We start from the raw sequence: 17,313 nt of genomic DNA, 5'->3' as shown, positions 1-17,313 counted from the left end.
AAGAGTATGGATTTCTTAATATGGAATCTATTTGCGCCAATATCAGCGGCATTCTCAGGAAGCATAACACCAAATATTTCTGTCCAGCGACCAAAATAAGAGGACTATTGGGAAATGTGAACTTGGTCCTCGGTTTACGAAAACGAGGAATTCATGGTACTCCTTGCCCATGTGGCATGTCAGGCATTGAGCAAACAACTAGAACAGTGGACATGAGAAGCCAAGAAAATCAGAGGCAGATATGGCTGTGACAGGCAACTAAATTAGCCATTGTTGAGCACTTTCTGGAACTTAATCATACCATGATCTATGAAGAAACAAGGGTTCTGGCACATGGGTGTTACCAAATATTGGGGCAGTGTTACAAGAGAGTCATTGGAGATAAAGATGGTAGAAAACCCCATGAATCGGGAAACCACCTCAGCAAAGCCTAGGATCCTGCACTGGAGCTGTTAGGAATACATCGGTTCCAACAGCAGAACTCAATAAAAAGAAGATGAACTGCAGACAGAGCAATATGTGCACAATACTGATAACAGAATGCCAGATCGCTGTCAGTCGCACTGGACTGAAAACGGAACGTCAGCTCGCGGCCACGCACATTGAACCGAAGACGGAACGTCTCAGGACATTTCTAGAGGGAACGGACTGCAAAAGGACCGCTGGAACCGACAATGGAGGGGGAAGGCCTTATGTATAAAATACTGGACCCGTTCCAGAAGACGAAACTCTCGCATAGCACCTGATAAAGGCAACGAGCCACAATGTAGAACTATTGTGCGTAGACAACACTGGTATCCAATAGAACACTCAGCAGCTCAAGATGCATTAGTGGTGTTCGTGTTTAGCGTTGCTAGAAGTTCTGGTAGTATACAGGGTGAGTCACCTAACATTAACGCTGGATATATTTCGTAAACCACATCAAGTACTGACGAATCGATTCCACAGACCGAACGTGAGGAGAGGGGCTAGTGTAATTGCTTAATACAAACCATAAAAAAATGCACGGAAGTATGTTTTTTAACACAAACCCATGAACCATGGACCTTGCCGTTGGTGGGGAGGCTTGCGCGCCTCAGCGATACAGATGGCCGTACCGTAGGTGCAACCACAACGGAGGGGTATCTGTTGAGAGGCCAGACAAACATGTGGTTCCTGAAGAGGGGCAGCAGCCTTTTCAGTAGTTGCAGGGGCAACAGTCTGGATGTTTGACTGATCTGGCCTTGTAACATTAACCAAAACGGCCTTGCTGTGCTGGTACTGCGAACGGCTGAAAGCAAGGGGAAACTACAGCCGTAATTTTTCCCGAGGACATGCAGCTTTACTGTATGATTAAATGATGATGGCGTCCTCTTGGGTAAAATATTCCGGAGGTAAAATAGCCCCCCATTCGGATCTCCGGGCGGGGACTACTCAAGAGGATGTCGTTATCAGGAGAAAGAAAATTGGCGTTCTACGGATCGGAGCGTGGAATGTCAGATCCCTTAATCGGGCAGGTAGGTTAGAAAATTTAAAAAGGGAAATGGATAGGTTAAAGTTAGATATAGTGGGAATTAGTGAAGTTCGGTGGCAGGAGGAACAAGACTTTTGGTCAGGTGATTACAGGGTTATAAATACAAAATCAAATAGGGGTAACGCAGGAGTAGGTTTAATAATGAATAAAAAAATAGGAGTGCGGGTTAGCTACTACAAACAGCATAGTGAACGCATTATTGTGGCCAAGATAGACACAAAGCCCATGCCTACTACAGTAGTACAAGTTTATATGCCAACTAGCTCTGCAGATGATGAAGAAATTGATGAAATGTATGACGAGATAAAAGAAATTATTCAGGTAGTGAAGGGAGACGAAAATTTAATAGTCATGGGTGACTGGAATTCGTCAGTAGGAAAAGGGAGAGAAGGAAACATAGTAGGTGAATATGGATTGGGGGGAAGAAATGAAAGAGGAAGCCGCCTTGTAGAATTTTTCACAGAGCATAACTTAATCATAGCTAACACTTGGTTCAAGAATCATAAAAGAAGGTTGTATACCTGGAAGAATCCTGGAGATACTAATAGGTATCAGATAGATTATATAATGGTAAGACAGAGATTTAGGAACCAGGTTTTAAATTGTAAGACATTTCCAGGGGCAGATGTGGATTCTGACCACAATCTATTGGTTATGAACTGCAGATTGAAACTGAAGAAACTGCAAAAAGGTGGGAATTTAAGGAGATGGGTCCTAGATAAACTGAAAGAACCAGAGGTTGTAGAGAGTTTCAGGGAGGGCATAAGGGAACAATTGACAGGAATGGGGGAAGGAAATACAGTAGAAGAAGAATGGGTAGCTCTGAGGGATGAAGTAGTGAAGGCAGCAGAGGATCAAGTAGTAAAAAGACGAGGGCTAATAGAAATCCTTGGGTAACACAAGAAATATTGAATTTAATTGATGAAAGGAGGAAATATAAAAATGCAGTAAATGAAGCAGGCAAAAGGGAATACAAACGTCTCAAAAATGAGATCGACAGAAAGTGCAAAATGGCTAAGCAGGGATGGCTAGAGGACAAATGTAAGGATGTAGAGGCTTGTCTCACTAGGGGTAAGATAGATACTGCCTACAGGAAAATTAAAGAGACCTTTGGAGAGAAGAGAACCACTTGTATGAATATCAAGAGCTCAGATGGCAACCCAGTTCTAAGCAAAGAAGGCAAGGCAGAAAGGTGGAAGGAGTATATAGAGGGTTTATACAAGGGCGATGTACTTGAGGACAGTATTATGGAAATGGAAGAGGATGTAGATGAAGATGAAATGGGAGATAAGATACTGCGTGAAGAGTTTGACAGAGCACTGAAAGACCTGAGTCGAAACAAGGCCCCGGGAGTAGACAACATTCCATTAGAACTACTGATGGCCTTGGGAGAGCCAGTCATGACAAAACTCTACCATCTGGTGAGCAAGATGTATGAGACAGGCGAAATACCCACAGACTTCAAGAAGAATATAATAATTCCAATCCCAAAGAAAGCAGGTGTTGACAGATGTGAAAATTACCGAACTATCAGTTTAATAAGTCACAGCTGCAAAATACTAACGCGAATTCTTTAGAGACGAATGGAAAAACTGGTAGAAGCCAACCTCGGGGAAGATCAGTTTGGATTCCGTAGAAATGTTGGAACACGTGAGGCAATACTGACCTTACGACTTATCTTAGAAGAAAGATTAAGAAAAGGCAAACCTACGTTTCTAGCATTTGTAGACTTAGAGAAAGCTTTTGACAACGTTAACTGGAATACTCTCTTTCAAATTCTGAAGGTGTCAGGGGTAAAATACAGGGAGCGAAAGGCTATTTACAATTTGTACAGAAACCAGATGGCAGTTATAAGAGTCGAGGGGCATGAAAGGGAAGCAGTGGTTGGGAAAGGAGTGAGACAGGGTTGTAGCCTCTCCCCGATGTTATTCAATCTGTATATTGAGCAAGCAGTAAAGGAAACAAAAGAAAAATTCGGAGTAGGTATTAAAATTCATGGAGAAGAAGTAAAAACTTTGAGGTTCGCCGATGACATTGTAATTCTGTCAGAGACAGCAAAGGACTTGGAAGAGCAGTTGAACGGAATGGACAGTGTCTTGAAAGGAGGATATAAGATGAACATCAACAAAAGCAAAACGAGGATAATGGAATGTAGTCAAATTAAATCGGGTGATGCTGAGGGGATTAGATTAGGAAATGAGACACTTAAAGTAGTAAAGCAGTTTTGCTATTTAGGGAGTAAAATAACTGATGATGGTCGAAGTAGAGAGGATATAAAATGTAGACTGGCAATGGCAAGGAAATCGTTTCTGAAGAAGAGAAATTTGTTAACATCGAGTATAGATTTAAGTGTCAGGAAGTCGTTTCTGAAAGTATTTGTATGGAGTGTAGCCATGTATGGAAGTGAAACATGGACGATAACCAGTTTGGACAAGAAGAGAATAGAAGCTTTTGAAATGTGGTGCTACAGAAGAATGCTGAAGATAAGGTGGGTAGATCACATAACTAATGAGGAGGTATTGAATAGGATTGGGGAGAAGAGAATTTTGTGGCACAACTTGACTAGAAGAAGGGATCGGTTGGTAGGACATGTTTTGAGGCATCAAGGGATCACAAATTTAGCATTGGAGGGCAGCGTGGAGGGTAAAAATCGTAGAGGGAGACCAAGAGATCAATACACTAAGCAGATTCAGAAGGATGTAGGTTGCAGTAGGTACTGGGAGATGAAGAAGCTTGCACAGGATAGAGTAGCATGGAGAGCTGCATCAAACCAGTCTCAGGACTGAAGACCACAACAACAACGTTTTTTAAATGGAACCACGTTAGCTTTGTTAGCACATCTGAACATATAAACAAATACGTAATCAGTGCCGTTTGTTGCATTGTAAAATGTTAATTACATCCGGAGATATTGTAACCTAAAGTTGACGCTTGAGTACCACTCCTCCGCTGTTCGATCGTGTGTATCGGAGAGCACCGTATTACGTAGGGATCCAAAGTGAATGGTGATGGACCTTAGGTACAGAAGAGACTGGAACAGCACATTACGTCCACATGCTAACACCTTTTTATTGGTCTTTTTCACTGACGCACATGTACATTACCATGAGGGGTGAGGTACACGTACACACGTGATTTCCGTTTTCAATTACGGAGTGGAATAGAGTGTGTCCCGACATGTCAGGCCAATAGATGTTAAATGTGGTGGCCATCATTTGCTGCACACAATTGCAATCTCTGGCGTAATGAATGTCGTACACGCCGCAGTACATCTGGTGTAACGTCCCCGCAGGCTGGCACAATACGTTGTTCCATATCCTCTGGGGTTGTAGGCACATCACGGTACACATTCTCCTTTAACGTACCCCACAGAAAGAAGTCCAGAGGTGTAAGATCAGGAGAACGGGCTGGCCAATTTATGCGTCCTCCACGTCCTATGAAACGCCCGTCGAACATCCTGACAAGGGTCAGCCTAGTGTTAATTGCGGAATGTGCAGGTGCACCATCATGCTGATACCACATACGTCGACGCGTTTCCAGTGGGACATTTTCGAGCAACGTTGGCAGATCATTCTGTAGAAACGCGATGTATGTTGCAGCTGTTTGGGCCCCTGCAATGAAGTGAGGACCAATGAGGTGGTCGCCAATGATTCCGCATCATACATTTACAGTCCACGGTCGCTGTCGCTCTACCTGTCTGAGCCAGCGAGGATTGTCCACGGACCAGTAATGCATGTTCCGTAGATTCACTGCCCCATGGTTTGTGAAACCCGCTTCATCGGTAAACAGGTAGAACTGCAACGCATTCTCTGTTAATGCCATTGACAGAATTGCACTCGATGATTAAAGTCATCACCATGTAATTTCTGATGTAGCGACACATGAAACGGGTGAAAGCGGTGACGATGCAGTATGCGCATGACACTACTTTGACTCAGTCCACCTGCTCTCGCAATGTCCCGTGTACTCATGTGTGGGTTCATGGCAACAGCAGCTAACACACCAACTGCACCCGCTTCTCCTGTGACGGGCCTGTTACGGACCCGTTTGCGTGCTACGACCATACCCGTTGCATAGAGTTGGCGGTAGATGTTTTGCAATGTGCGGCACGTTGGATGCTGTCTGTCCGGGTACCGTTCTGCATACACCCTGCAGGCTTCAGCTGCATTTCGTCGACACTCGCCATAGTAACACGGTGTACTACTGTAGTACACTCGCCATAGTAACACGGTGTACTACAGTTGGTCTGCGTGCGGAGACGAATGCAGAATAACAATAGCAGCAAGCGCTACATGCGGACACTGCGACAGCTAGACCAAACCACAACAGTGCACTACAGCCACACTCGTAAACACGGTTGTCATCGTAAACATGTCCTTGGAGATGCTGCTCGCCGACCGTGGCCCGTGTTTGTTACAACACGCAACTGAACGTCGGAGGTTTCAAGCGTCAACTTTAGGTTAGAATATCTCCGGATGTAATTAACAATTTACAATGCAACAAACGGCACTGATTACGTATTTGTTTATATGTCCAGATGTGCTAACAAAACTAACGTGGTTCCATTTAAAAAAACGTAGTTTTGTGTTAAAAACGTACTTCCGTGCATTTTTGTGAAATCTTATGGGACTTAACTGCTAAGGTCATCAGTCTGCATTTTTGTATGGTTTGTATTAAACAATTACACTAGCCCCTCTCCTCACGTTCGGTCTGTGGAATCGGTTCGTCAGTATTTGATGTGGTTTACGAAATATATCAAGCGGTAACGTTAGGTGACTCACCCTGTATATAATAGGCGAGAGGAGCATCAGATGTTGAGTAATGCTGTGAAGAACATGTAGATCCAGCGCAATCATCTGGGACAGCGTTATCAGCAACTGACAGAGTTTTAAAGGGGCCTCATTGTGGGTCTCCACTTTCCCAGTTGATCAAATTGTGCGGTACCCAGATTTGATGGGCTTTCAGATGTGACAGTGGTCTAAAATTGGACTGGATGGGAATGCTAGAGTAGGCATGCTCGTCTTCATGGTTCCAGTCATCACCTCAGAGATGCATCGCCATATTATGCACCAAACACATCGTAGCCCTCCATATGTGCATCTGCCATCCGAGAACAAGTAATGCGTTCCTGCAACATTCTGCCTCATCCCACTACCGGTCACCAGACTAGAGAACTACCATCCCATGCACGGGCTGCTGTTAACATCACAGCACAAACGACTGTGTGTGGAGCAGTGCTGTGGCTGGAAAAGTTGAACTGCTGACGAATGGCATCGCACTGTGTTCAGTGACGAGCTGTTGGATGACCAACGTCCGTGAGTGTGGCAGTGACCTGGGGAGAGATCCGGTTCTTCCAATGTTTCAGAGAGAGTGGTGTTACTCGTGGCGCCACGGTGTGGGAATCCGTCGGGTATGGCTTCATGTCACAGCTGGTACGGGCTGAGGGAACTCTGACGGCACAACATTACATAACGGATGTCTTGTATCCTTATGTACCAACTCTGGTGCTGCAGTATCATGGTGCAGTTTTTCGACAGGACAATGCTTATTCTTACGTGAAACATGTCTCTATAAACTGCCTGCATGATGATTAGATACTCCCGTTGCCAACAAGAGCATGTGAGGGTCCAGCCCCGAAGGCAGCATTGTCCTGGCGTTATCCTGGATGTTAAGTTTTAAGGATCGGTTACAACAATGGAGGGCCAGCTTGCTTCAAGAGAGGATACTCTCGTGATGCGAGTTCGGTCTGTGCAGCCAAAAGTTACGTCCTCGCTGCTAGTAAGAAATGGGTGAATGGTGAAGAAACGCCATTCTTTAGACAACTGGCAGACGCGCCTAGCCATAAGCAGAGGCCGACAACAGGCGTGCGTCTAAGTACACTGAATGTTTGCCAGTAGAGCTAACTATCAACAACTCGGTGTGACGTTGGGTACCGGCCAGGAACTCGGAGTAATCTTGAGCTAAAAGAACGGTGAACGGTGCCCAGGTGCCCGCCGGCCCTGGCCTCCTTCATTCGTCGGCGGCTTGCAGGTTCTTTATCGGTAGCGATGCTCAATGCGCCGCTCGTGGCGCCCACAAGAATCGTCAAGGCACCGGCTATAAGCTATGATACTAATGAAACGGGACTTCATGACACCCTTCGCCCTAGAATCAGTGCTTGGATTCAGGCAGAGGCGGTGCGACGTCATGTTGGTATGTGAATTAATACTGGCAAGTACATTGTAAAGTCGGCTCCATTTTGTAATCACTGAAATCTACGTCTACACCTACGTACATACTACGCAAGCTGTCGTTTGGTGTGTAAGAAAAGATATGTTGTACCACTACTAGTGATTTCCTTTCCTGTTCCACTCGAGAAGAGCCCAAGGTAAAAAGCGACTGTCTATATACCTTTGTATCAGCCCTAATTTCTCTTATCTTTGCCGTCGATACGTAAAATTTACGTTGGTGGTAGTAGAATCCTTCTGCAGTGAGTTTCAAATGCCATTTCTCTAAATTTTCTCAGTATGTTCATGGAAAATGACGTCGCCTTCCCACCAGGGATTCCCTTTTCAGTTTCCGAAGCGTCTCCGTGGTACTTGCGTGCGGTTCGGACCTACCGGTAACAAATCTAGCAGCCTGCCTCGTAGTTGCTTCGATGTATTCCTTTAATCCGACATGGTGCCGAACAGTACTTAACAATGGGTCTCACTATTGTTCTCCATGCGGTCTTCTTCACATATGCCCCACGCCTGCCTAAAATTCTCCCAGTATACGGAAGCCGATCATTCGCCTTCCCTACTACAATCCGTACAAGCCCCTTCCATTTCATGTGGCTTTGGAACGCTATCTACTGTGTCAGTGAGCACAGAACTGATGCTGTATTCGACCATTATGGACTTGGTTTTCCTACTCATCTGCATTAACTTACATTTTTCTACATTTAGAGCTAACTGGCATTCATCACACCAACTAGAAATTAATTCCGAGTCATCTCGTATCCTCCTACTCTTCGACAGTCACTCAAGGACGACACTCTCCCGCGCATCAGACCGTCATCAGCAAACAGTTGCAGATTGCTGCTCATCCTTTCCGTCAGATGGTTTACATTTATTGACAAACTGGACTGGACGACGGTTCAATCCCGTGTCCGGCCATCCTGATTTAGGTTTTCCGTGATTTCCCTAAATCGCTCCAGGCAAATGCCGGGATGGTTCCTTTGAAAGGGCACGGCCGACTCCCTTCCCCGTTCTACCCTGATCCGATGAGACCGATGGCCTCGCTGTCTGGTCTCCTCCCCCAAAACAACCCAACCCAACATATATAGAGAGTAATAGTTTTCCTATCACACTTCAGTGGGGCACTCCTGACGATATCCTTGTCTCCGATGAACACTCGCCGTCGGAAACAACGTACTTGGTTCCGTTACTTAAGAAGTCTTGGAGTCACTCAAATTTCTGGGACGCCGTTTCCCAAGGTCGTACCTTCGTTAACTGTCTGGCATGGGGCACCGTGTCAGACGGATTTCGAAAACTTAGGAATGTGCGATCTTCGTGTCGCGCTTCACCCATGGTTCGTAGGATATCATGTGAGAAAAGGGCAAGCTGTCATTTCTAAATACGTGCTGATTCGTGTACTAAAGCTTTCCTCACCAAAGGTAATCTATTACGTTCTAAATGACAATATGCCGAAGAATTCAGTAGCAAACCGATGTTAAGGCTATTGATTTGTAATTATGCGGCTTCATTCTCTTACCCATCTTATGTATACGAGTCACCTGCACTTTTTTCCTGCCGCTTGGGACTTTGCCTTGCGCGAAATATTCGCGCTAAATGCGAACTAAGTAAGGGGTTATGAAACAGAACTGGGATTCCATCCGGACCTGGTGACTACAACTTTTTCTGCTGTTTCTTTACGCCAGGCACGGCTACTACTATGTCGTCTACACGGGAGTCTCTGCGATGATCAAAGGATGGTACGTTTGTTCGACCCTCGTACGCGAACGATTTCTTAAATGCGAAATTTAAGACTTTTCTATTGCCACAGATGACTGCTGTATGAGTGACTGGATAGAAAATTTTGACCCGCTTAGTGATTTTGCGTAGGACCAGAATTTTCTCGGCTTATCAGCGAGATGTTTTGCTAAGGTGTGACGGTGGTAGTATCTGTACGCTTCGCGCATCGATCATTCTAGAAACGCACTAATCTTTACTAACGTTTGCGTGTTCTGGAGGAGACTAGTGTTCAACGTCCCGTCAGCAACGAGACGGAGCGCAAGTTCGGATTAGGGAAGGGTGGGGAAGGAAACCGGCCGTACCCTTTGAAAGGAACAGTCTTGCCATTTGCCTCATGCGGTTTAGGGAACCCGTGAGAACCTACATCTGGATGACCAGACGCGGGTTCGAACAGTCATCCTCCTGCGTGCGATCCCATTGTGCTAATCACTGAGCCACCTCGTTCTGTTTTTTGCGCGTTCTATTTCGAAACATGGGTGCAGTAGTGTTTGTTTCCTCAGCATTTTCTGAGTTTTGTCATTAAACCACGGTACTCAAACCGTGAAGTTTCATTTCGCTTGTTCCTCCTCTGCTGGATGGTTCACTGATTTTGTCAGGCAGTGTAATTAAGTTAAAACTATATGGGAAATGGCTGAAACAGAAACTGCGAAATCAGTTAAGCAACGTGAGGACTTTGTTATTGATGAAAACTGCCAAATAAAAAAGGAAGCATTTAGGTAGGTAACGTAATCGGAGTTCAACGGATAAACTAGTAGAATATATTGAAGAAGCAATGCCACATACATACATGATTATCGTAGTTACTCCATGTTCTGTGAAGAAATCTAATTAACTCTCACGAAAGACAACGCTGTTACGGAGCTGATAATGTCTCAAGTTAAGTATTAAATCCTGTACTTCACGTACATGCAGTTTGTTCAGTGACATATGCGGTATATCTCTATTGAATTTGATAATCCCAGACCGATTGAAATGCGCCTATAACCAGATATCTTTACAGGAAAGATAATAATAGATATTAATTCTAAACACTATCTTTCAAAATAAGGAACACTTAATTTGTGTTTCGATGTGCCCTCTCTCTACAGAGCACGATATTTTTCAATTACGTAATTAGATTATACAAAATTTATATAACAAGATATTGTCAACTAGTATTGACTGACTTGTCAAAGGCATCTGACTGTGCAGTTTACAACACTTTCCTAATTACGCAGAAACGTTATTGTGTCACAGATCTTGCTAGTAAATGCCATTCATTGTCTCTATATAAAAGAATGCAGAGCGTCGTATTAAGAGACGCAAGGAGCTGTACACAGTGAAACAGCATCTCAAGACACGAGAGTAGGCAGTACAGGTGTGCCACAAGGATCTATATTGGGTCCAATATTGCTATATATTAATAATGTACCATTACATATGAAAGAAGCAGAAATGGTACTCTCTTAATATATACTCGTATTTTTATCAAGCCTAATAAAGATAATCAACACTTGAAATGTAAATGAAACTTTCTTTAAAATTCGTAACCGATTTTCGGTAAACAGAATGTGATTGAAGTTAGATAAACACAATACGTTTACAGATGTTAGAACTTAACCGTCCAAACTCTGCAAATTTTGAGTTACAGTTAAAACCAGTTGTTCAGGTGAAATGTCAAAATGCTGACTTACTTCGGATATGTTCATTTCCAAATGTCATACGACATCATGTTGTAGGGTAGCTGGTCGTTGAGGGAAAAGTTGTTTACCTCCTCGATATCTGCAGTATCTACTCTAGAACCACTTGTAGGCAGCCCTTTCAACACTAATATTGGCACGGCAACAATAGCCTCACAGTACGAAGTATGTTTACAACAGACAATCACATCTCGGATGGAAGAGTAACATTTACAAATATAATACTAGAGTCAGAAATGACTCATACCACCAAACACTCAGTCTGACTGCAGTACAAAAAGCGACTGAGGAGATCGGTCATAAGACTTTTGACCACCTACCCAATAATGAAAGGAATTTGATATTTGATGGAACTAACTTAATCATAAACAGATACAGATAAAGAAAACAAAAAATCGAACACCACGATGGAATTTTACAGTTTCAGGAAAATTGAATCATTTACACTGATGAGCCAAAACATTATGGTCGCCTGATTAACAGTTTGTTTGTCCGTCTTTGGAACGAAGTACACAACTGATTCTGAGTATCAGGTATCCGACAGTTTTTTGGTAGGTTTGTGGATCTATGTGGCGTTAGATGTCTACGCAGAGGTCATACAATTCGCGTAAATAACGGGTCGCTGATTTGCGTACGCGGTGATGGCGACCGATAGCGACACACATGGATTCCAAAAGATTTACATCATGCGAATTTGGTCGCTGAGACATCAACGTGAGTTCACTATAACGCTCCTCAAACCACTGTGGCGCGTTCTACCGCCGGAACACGGACAATTATACTGTTGAAAAAAAAAAAAAAAAAAAAAAAAAAAAAAAAAAAAAAAAAAAAAAACATGGTTCAAATGGCTCTAAGCACTATTGAACTTAACATCTGAGGTCATCAGTGCCCTAGACTTAAAACTACTTAAACCTAATTAACCTAAGGACATCACACTCATTCATGCCCGAGGCAGGAATCGAACATGCGACCGTAGCAGCAGCGCGGTAATTATACTGTTGAAAGATGACATCCCCGTCGGGGAAGACATCAAGCAAGAAGGTGGTTCTCAATTGTTGGCCTGTCTTCGATTACTACCAAAGGTCTCATGCAAGCGCAGGAGAATGTCCCCCACAGCATAACAATGCTCTGACCAGCCTGCGCCCGTGCGCGCTGCACGTTTCGAGCCACCGTTCGCCTCGATGACGGCGTTTGTGGAGACGACCAGCTACCTAGTGTAGCAGAAATGTGATTCACAGTAGACTCGGCACGTTCCCATTGATCGACGGTCAAATACCGACTAATCAGCACCCTCTGCAATCGTAATTGGCGATGTCGTTGGGTCAACATGTGGACACGTAGCCTGCTGTGAAGCTCCATGTTCAACAATGTACGATGAACGCTGTACTCCAGAACACTTGTGCTTGCACCAGCGTTGTGCTCTTCCGGCAGATATGGCACAGATCACCATCTGTCCTTCTTTACAAAGCAGAGAAGCCTTGAAACCCTCGTTCTGTGAAGAGTCGTGGACGTCGAACGACTTAGCGCCTAGTGGTTGTTTCACTGTCCTTCTGCCATGAGCATTCGACCAGCTTCGCTCTCTTCGAGATACTTCTTCACTGGCTCTGCGTAATAATACTAATTTGTCAGAGTCGCTTAACTCAATGGATTTCCCCACTTGCACCCCATATCTTCGCTAGAGTGATTGCCCGTCATCGTCTGCTCCGCTTAAATAACTTGGTTGCCGCGTTACGTGCTCGCATCGCCACCAAGCGCATCCATCGTTACGGTGGACAGTGTTCATAATGGTTTGGATTTTCAGTGTGTTCAAGAGAAAGAGCTTCACCAGTTGAGCAAGCCAATAACGATTTGGTCCATCTCTGGCACTTATGCAAGCAATTATTCGGTTTGACATTGATTTACACAGTTGTTGGATGTCCTCCTGAAGGATATCGTGTCAAACTCTGGCCAATTGACGTGGCAGATCGGCAAAATCCCGAGACGATAGGAGGACCTAGAAATAATGCTCCATACGTTCTCAGTTGGGGGAAGGTCCGGCCGCCTTGCTGACCGAGGTAGTGTTTGGCATGCGTGATACAAGCAGTAGAAACTCTCGCCGTGTACTGGCCGTAACTGCATCTCGGCTGCAGACAAGTCTTCTGCTTGGACTCTCATTGACTGCAGTAGAACTGTCTCCATTGGTGACTCTTGCTTCGAAGTGAGCCCCGATGACGAGCGACGGTGTGTCTGGAGACGCCCTGGACAGTGGTGGGATACCAAGCTGACTGTCGCCCGCCATACGGCCCAACAACCACAAGTGATGGTCTAGGAAGCCATTTCTTTTCGCAGCACAACCCCTTTGGTTGTCATCTGCGGCATCTTTACAGTACAGCGGTGCGTCGACGATATTTTGTTGACCTACATGCAGGCCATCCTGGGCTTACTTTGCAGCAATATTCTTCGCGCTCACCAAACCCTATCTTGGCCAACAAGATCGTCGGAGCTCTCCCCCATTGAAAACGTTTTGATTCGTGAAACTCTTTCTCCTGAAGAAATCATATTATTTTTCTGAAACTGTAATCGTTTGTGTGCACGTGTACATCAGAACTACCGATTTCCGTCCCTTTCGTAGAATTTCTTCGTGGTGCGCTTTTCGCCATTATATATATATATATATATATATATATATATATATATATATATATATATTCCTGGAAATGGAAAAAAGAACACATTGACACCGGTGTGTCAGACCCACCATACTTGCTCCGGACACTGCGAGAGGGCTGTACAAGCAATGATCACACGCACGGCACAGCGGACACACCAGGAACCGCGGTGTTGGCCGTCGAATGGCGCTAGCTGCGCAGCATTTGTGCACCGCAGCCGTCAGTGTCAGCCAGTTTGCCGTGGCATACGGAGCTCCATCGCAGTCTTTAACACTGGTAGCATGCCGCGACAGCGTGGACGTGAACCGTATGTGCAGTTGACGGACTTTGAGCGAGGGCGTATAGTGGGCATGCGGGAGGCCGGGTGGACGTACCGCCGAATTGCTCAACACGTGGGGCGTGAGGTCTCCACAGTACATCGCTGTTGTCGCCAGTGGTCGGCGGAAGGTGCACGTGCCCGTCGACCTGGGACCGGACCGCAGCGACGCACGGATGCACGCCAAGACCGTAGGATCCTACGCAGTGCCGTAGGGGACCGCACCGCCACTTCCCAGCAAATTAGGGACACTGTTGCTCCTGGGGTATCGGCGAGGACCATTCGCAACCGTCTCCATGAAGCTGGGCTACGGTCCCGCACACCGTTAGGCCGTCTTCCGCTCACGCCCCAACATCGTGCAGCCCGCCTCCAGTGGTGTCGCGACAGGCGTGAATGGAGGGACGAATGGAGACGTGTCGTCTTCAGCGATGAGAGTCGCTTCGGCCTTGGTGCCAATGATGGTCGTATGCGTGTTTGGCGCCGTGCAGGTGAGCGCCACAATCAGGACTGCATACGACCGAGGCACACAGGGCCAACACCCGGCATCATGGTGTGGGGAGCGATCTCCTACACTGGCCGTACACCACTGCTGATCGTCGAGGGGACACTGAATAGTGCACGGTACATCCAAACCGTCATCGAACCCATCGTTCTACCATTCCTAGACCGGCAAGGGAACTTGCTGTTCCAACAGGACAATGCACGTCCGCATGTATCCCGTGCCACCCAACGTGCTCTAGAAGGTGTAAGTCAACTACCCTGGCCAGCAAGATCTCCGGATCTGTCCCCCATTGAGCATGTTTGGGACTGGATGAAGCGTCGTCTCACGCGGTCTGCACGTCCAGCACGAACGCTGGTCCAACTGAGGCACCAGGTGGAAATGGCATGGCAAGCCGTTCCACAGGACTACATCCAGCATCTCTACGATCGTCTCCATGGGAGAATAGCAGCCTGCATTGCTGCGAAAGGTGGATATACACTGTACTAGTGCCGACATTGTGCATGCTCTGTTGCCTGTGTCTATGTGCCTGTGGTTCTGTCAGTGTGATCATGTGATGTATCTGACCCCAGGAATGTGTCAATAAAGTTTCCCCTTCCTGGGACAATGAATTCACGGTGTTCTTATTTCAATTTCCAGGAGTATATATATATATATATATATATATATATATATATATATATATATACTCCTGGAAATTGAAATAAGAACACCGTGAATTCATTGTCCCAGGAAGGGGAAACTTTATTGACACATTCCTGGGGTCAGATACAGCACATGATTACACTGACAGAACCACAGGCACATAGACACAGGCAACAGAGCATGCACAATGTCGGCACTAGTACAGTGTATATCCACCTTTCGCAGCAATGCAGGCTGCTATTCTCCCATGGAGACGATCGTAGAGATGCTGGATGTAGTCCTGTGGAACGGCTTGCCATGCCATTTCCACCTGGCGCCTCAGTTGGACCAGCGTTCGTGCTGGACGTGCAGACCGCGTGAGACGACGCTTCATCCAGTCCCAAACATGCTCAATGGGGGACAGATCCGGAGATCTTGCTGGCCAGGGTAGTTGACTTACACCTTCTAGAGCACGTTGGGTGGCACGGGATACATGCGGACGTGCATTGTCCTGTTGGAACAGCAAGTTCCCTTGCCGGTCTAGGAATGGTAGAACGATGGGTTCGATGACGGTTTGGATGTACCGTGCACTATTCAGTGTCCCCTCGACGATCAGCAGTGGTGTACGGCCAGTGTAGGAGATCGCTCCCCACACCATGATGCCGGGTGTTGGCCCTGTGTGCCTCGGTCGTATGCAGTCCTGATTGTGGCGCTCACCTGCACGGCGCCAAACACGCATACGACCATCATTGGCACCAAGGCCGAAGCGACTCTCATCGCTGAAGACGACACGTCTCCATTCGTCCCTCCATTCACGCCTGTCGCGACACCACTGGAGGCGGGCTGCACGATGTTGGGGCGTGAGCGGAAGACGGCCTAACGGTGTACGGGACCGTAGCCCAGCTTCATGGAGACGGTTGCGAATGGTCCTCGCCGATACCCCAGGAGCAACAGTGTCCCTAATTTGCTGGGAAGTGGCGGTGCGGTCCCCTACGGCACTGCGTAGGATCCTACGGTCTTGGCGTGCATCCGTGCGTCGCTGCGGTCCGGTCCCAGGTCGACGGGCACGTGCACCTTCCGCCGACCACTGGCGACAACAGCGATGTACTGTGGAGACCTCACGCCCCACGTGTTGAGCAATTCGGCGGTACGTCCGCCCGGCCTCCCGCATGCCCACTATACGCCCTCGCTCAAAGTCCGTCAACTGCACATACGGTTCACGTCCACGCTGTCGCGGCATGCTACCAGTGTTAAAGACTGCGATGGAGCTCCGTATGCCACGGCAAACTGGCTGACACTGACGGCTGCGGTGCACAAATGCTGCGCAGCTAGCGCCATTCGACGGCCAACACCGCGGTTCCTGGTGTGTCCGCTGTGCCGTGCGTGTGATCATTGCTTGTACAGCCCTCTCGCAGTGTCCGGAGCAAGTATGGTGGGTCTGACACACCGGTGTCAATGTGTTCTTTTTTCCATTTCCAGGAGTGTATTTAGCTTGGCATTACTAGTTATGCTTGTGTAAAGGTAGTCCAGTGTACTGAAGGAATACTTACCGGAGTCACGGGCTTCTCTTTGATACCAATTTTCTTCCAGAAAAGCTCGATTACGTTGGGAAAGTTAGACTTCATGTAGTCATATGGTTCGGTGAAATTGTGGTAGAAAATTTGGCTCCATCCACCAGTACTGCCCCACCTGTACACAGTGATCTGTATCTGCAACGATAACACAGCAAATCAGCAGAGAATTGTTCATCAACACCTTTGTCATTTAGGCCAGTAGGAAATTTAGCGAAAATATGTATAAATATTTAGTGTACTTCCAAAAATAACACAAGCGTGCAAGTGAAAAGAACGAAGATTTAAAGAAACTTTTGTATCCGTTATTCAGCGAACAAAAGCGATTGAAAATTGTATCATACTTTCTTAAGCATTACTGGGAAAGGTGTCCACTATTCTGCAGTTTCAGTTGGATGTAGATATTCATCAAAAAAGAAAAATGTGAGTGATAATTAAATGATTTTTATCTGAAAGTTGAAATAAAATC

The 17,313-nt window shown here is 46.2% G+C and overlaps 1 protein-coding gene across 1 annotated transcript in view; it reads right to left on the bottom strand.

Moving 5' to 3' along the window:
• Positions 1 to 17,313, bottom strand: part of LOC126234820 (uncharacterized) — a 147,051-nt gene that overhangs the window by 53,320 nt on the left and 76,418 nt on the right. The window contains exon 3 of the mRNA XM_049943566.1: positions 16,824 to 16,982. Coding sequence (XP_049799523.1) covers positions 16,824 to 16,982 — 159 coding nt within the window. The remainder of the gene's footprint in view (positions 1 to 16,823; positions 16,983 to 17,313) is intronic.

The sequence above is a fragment of the Schistocerca nitens genome, chromosome 2 (genome assembly GCF_023898315.1).
Source record: "Schistocerca nitens isolate TAMUIC-IGC-003100 chromosome 2, iqSchNite1.1, whole genome shotgun sequence".
In the NCBI taxonomy this organism is placed as follows: Eukaryota; Metazoa; Arthropoda; class Insecta; order Orthoptera; family Acrididae; genus Schistocerca; species Schistocerca nitens.
The sequence above is the reverse complement of the archived record's forward strand: the minus strand, read 5'-3'. Positions and strand labels throughout refer to the sequence as shown.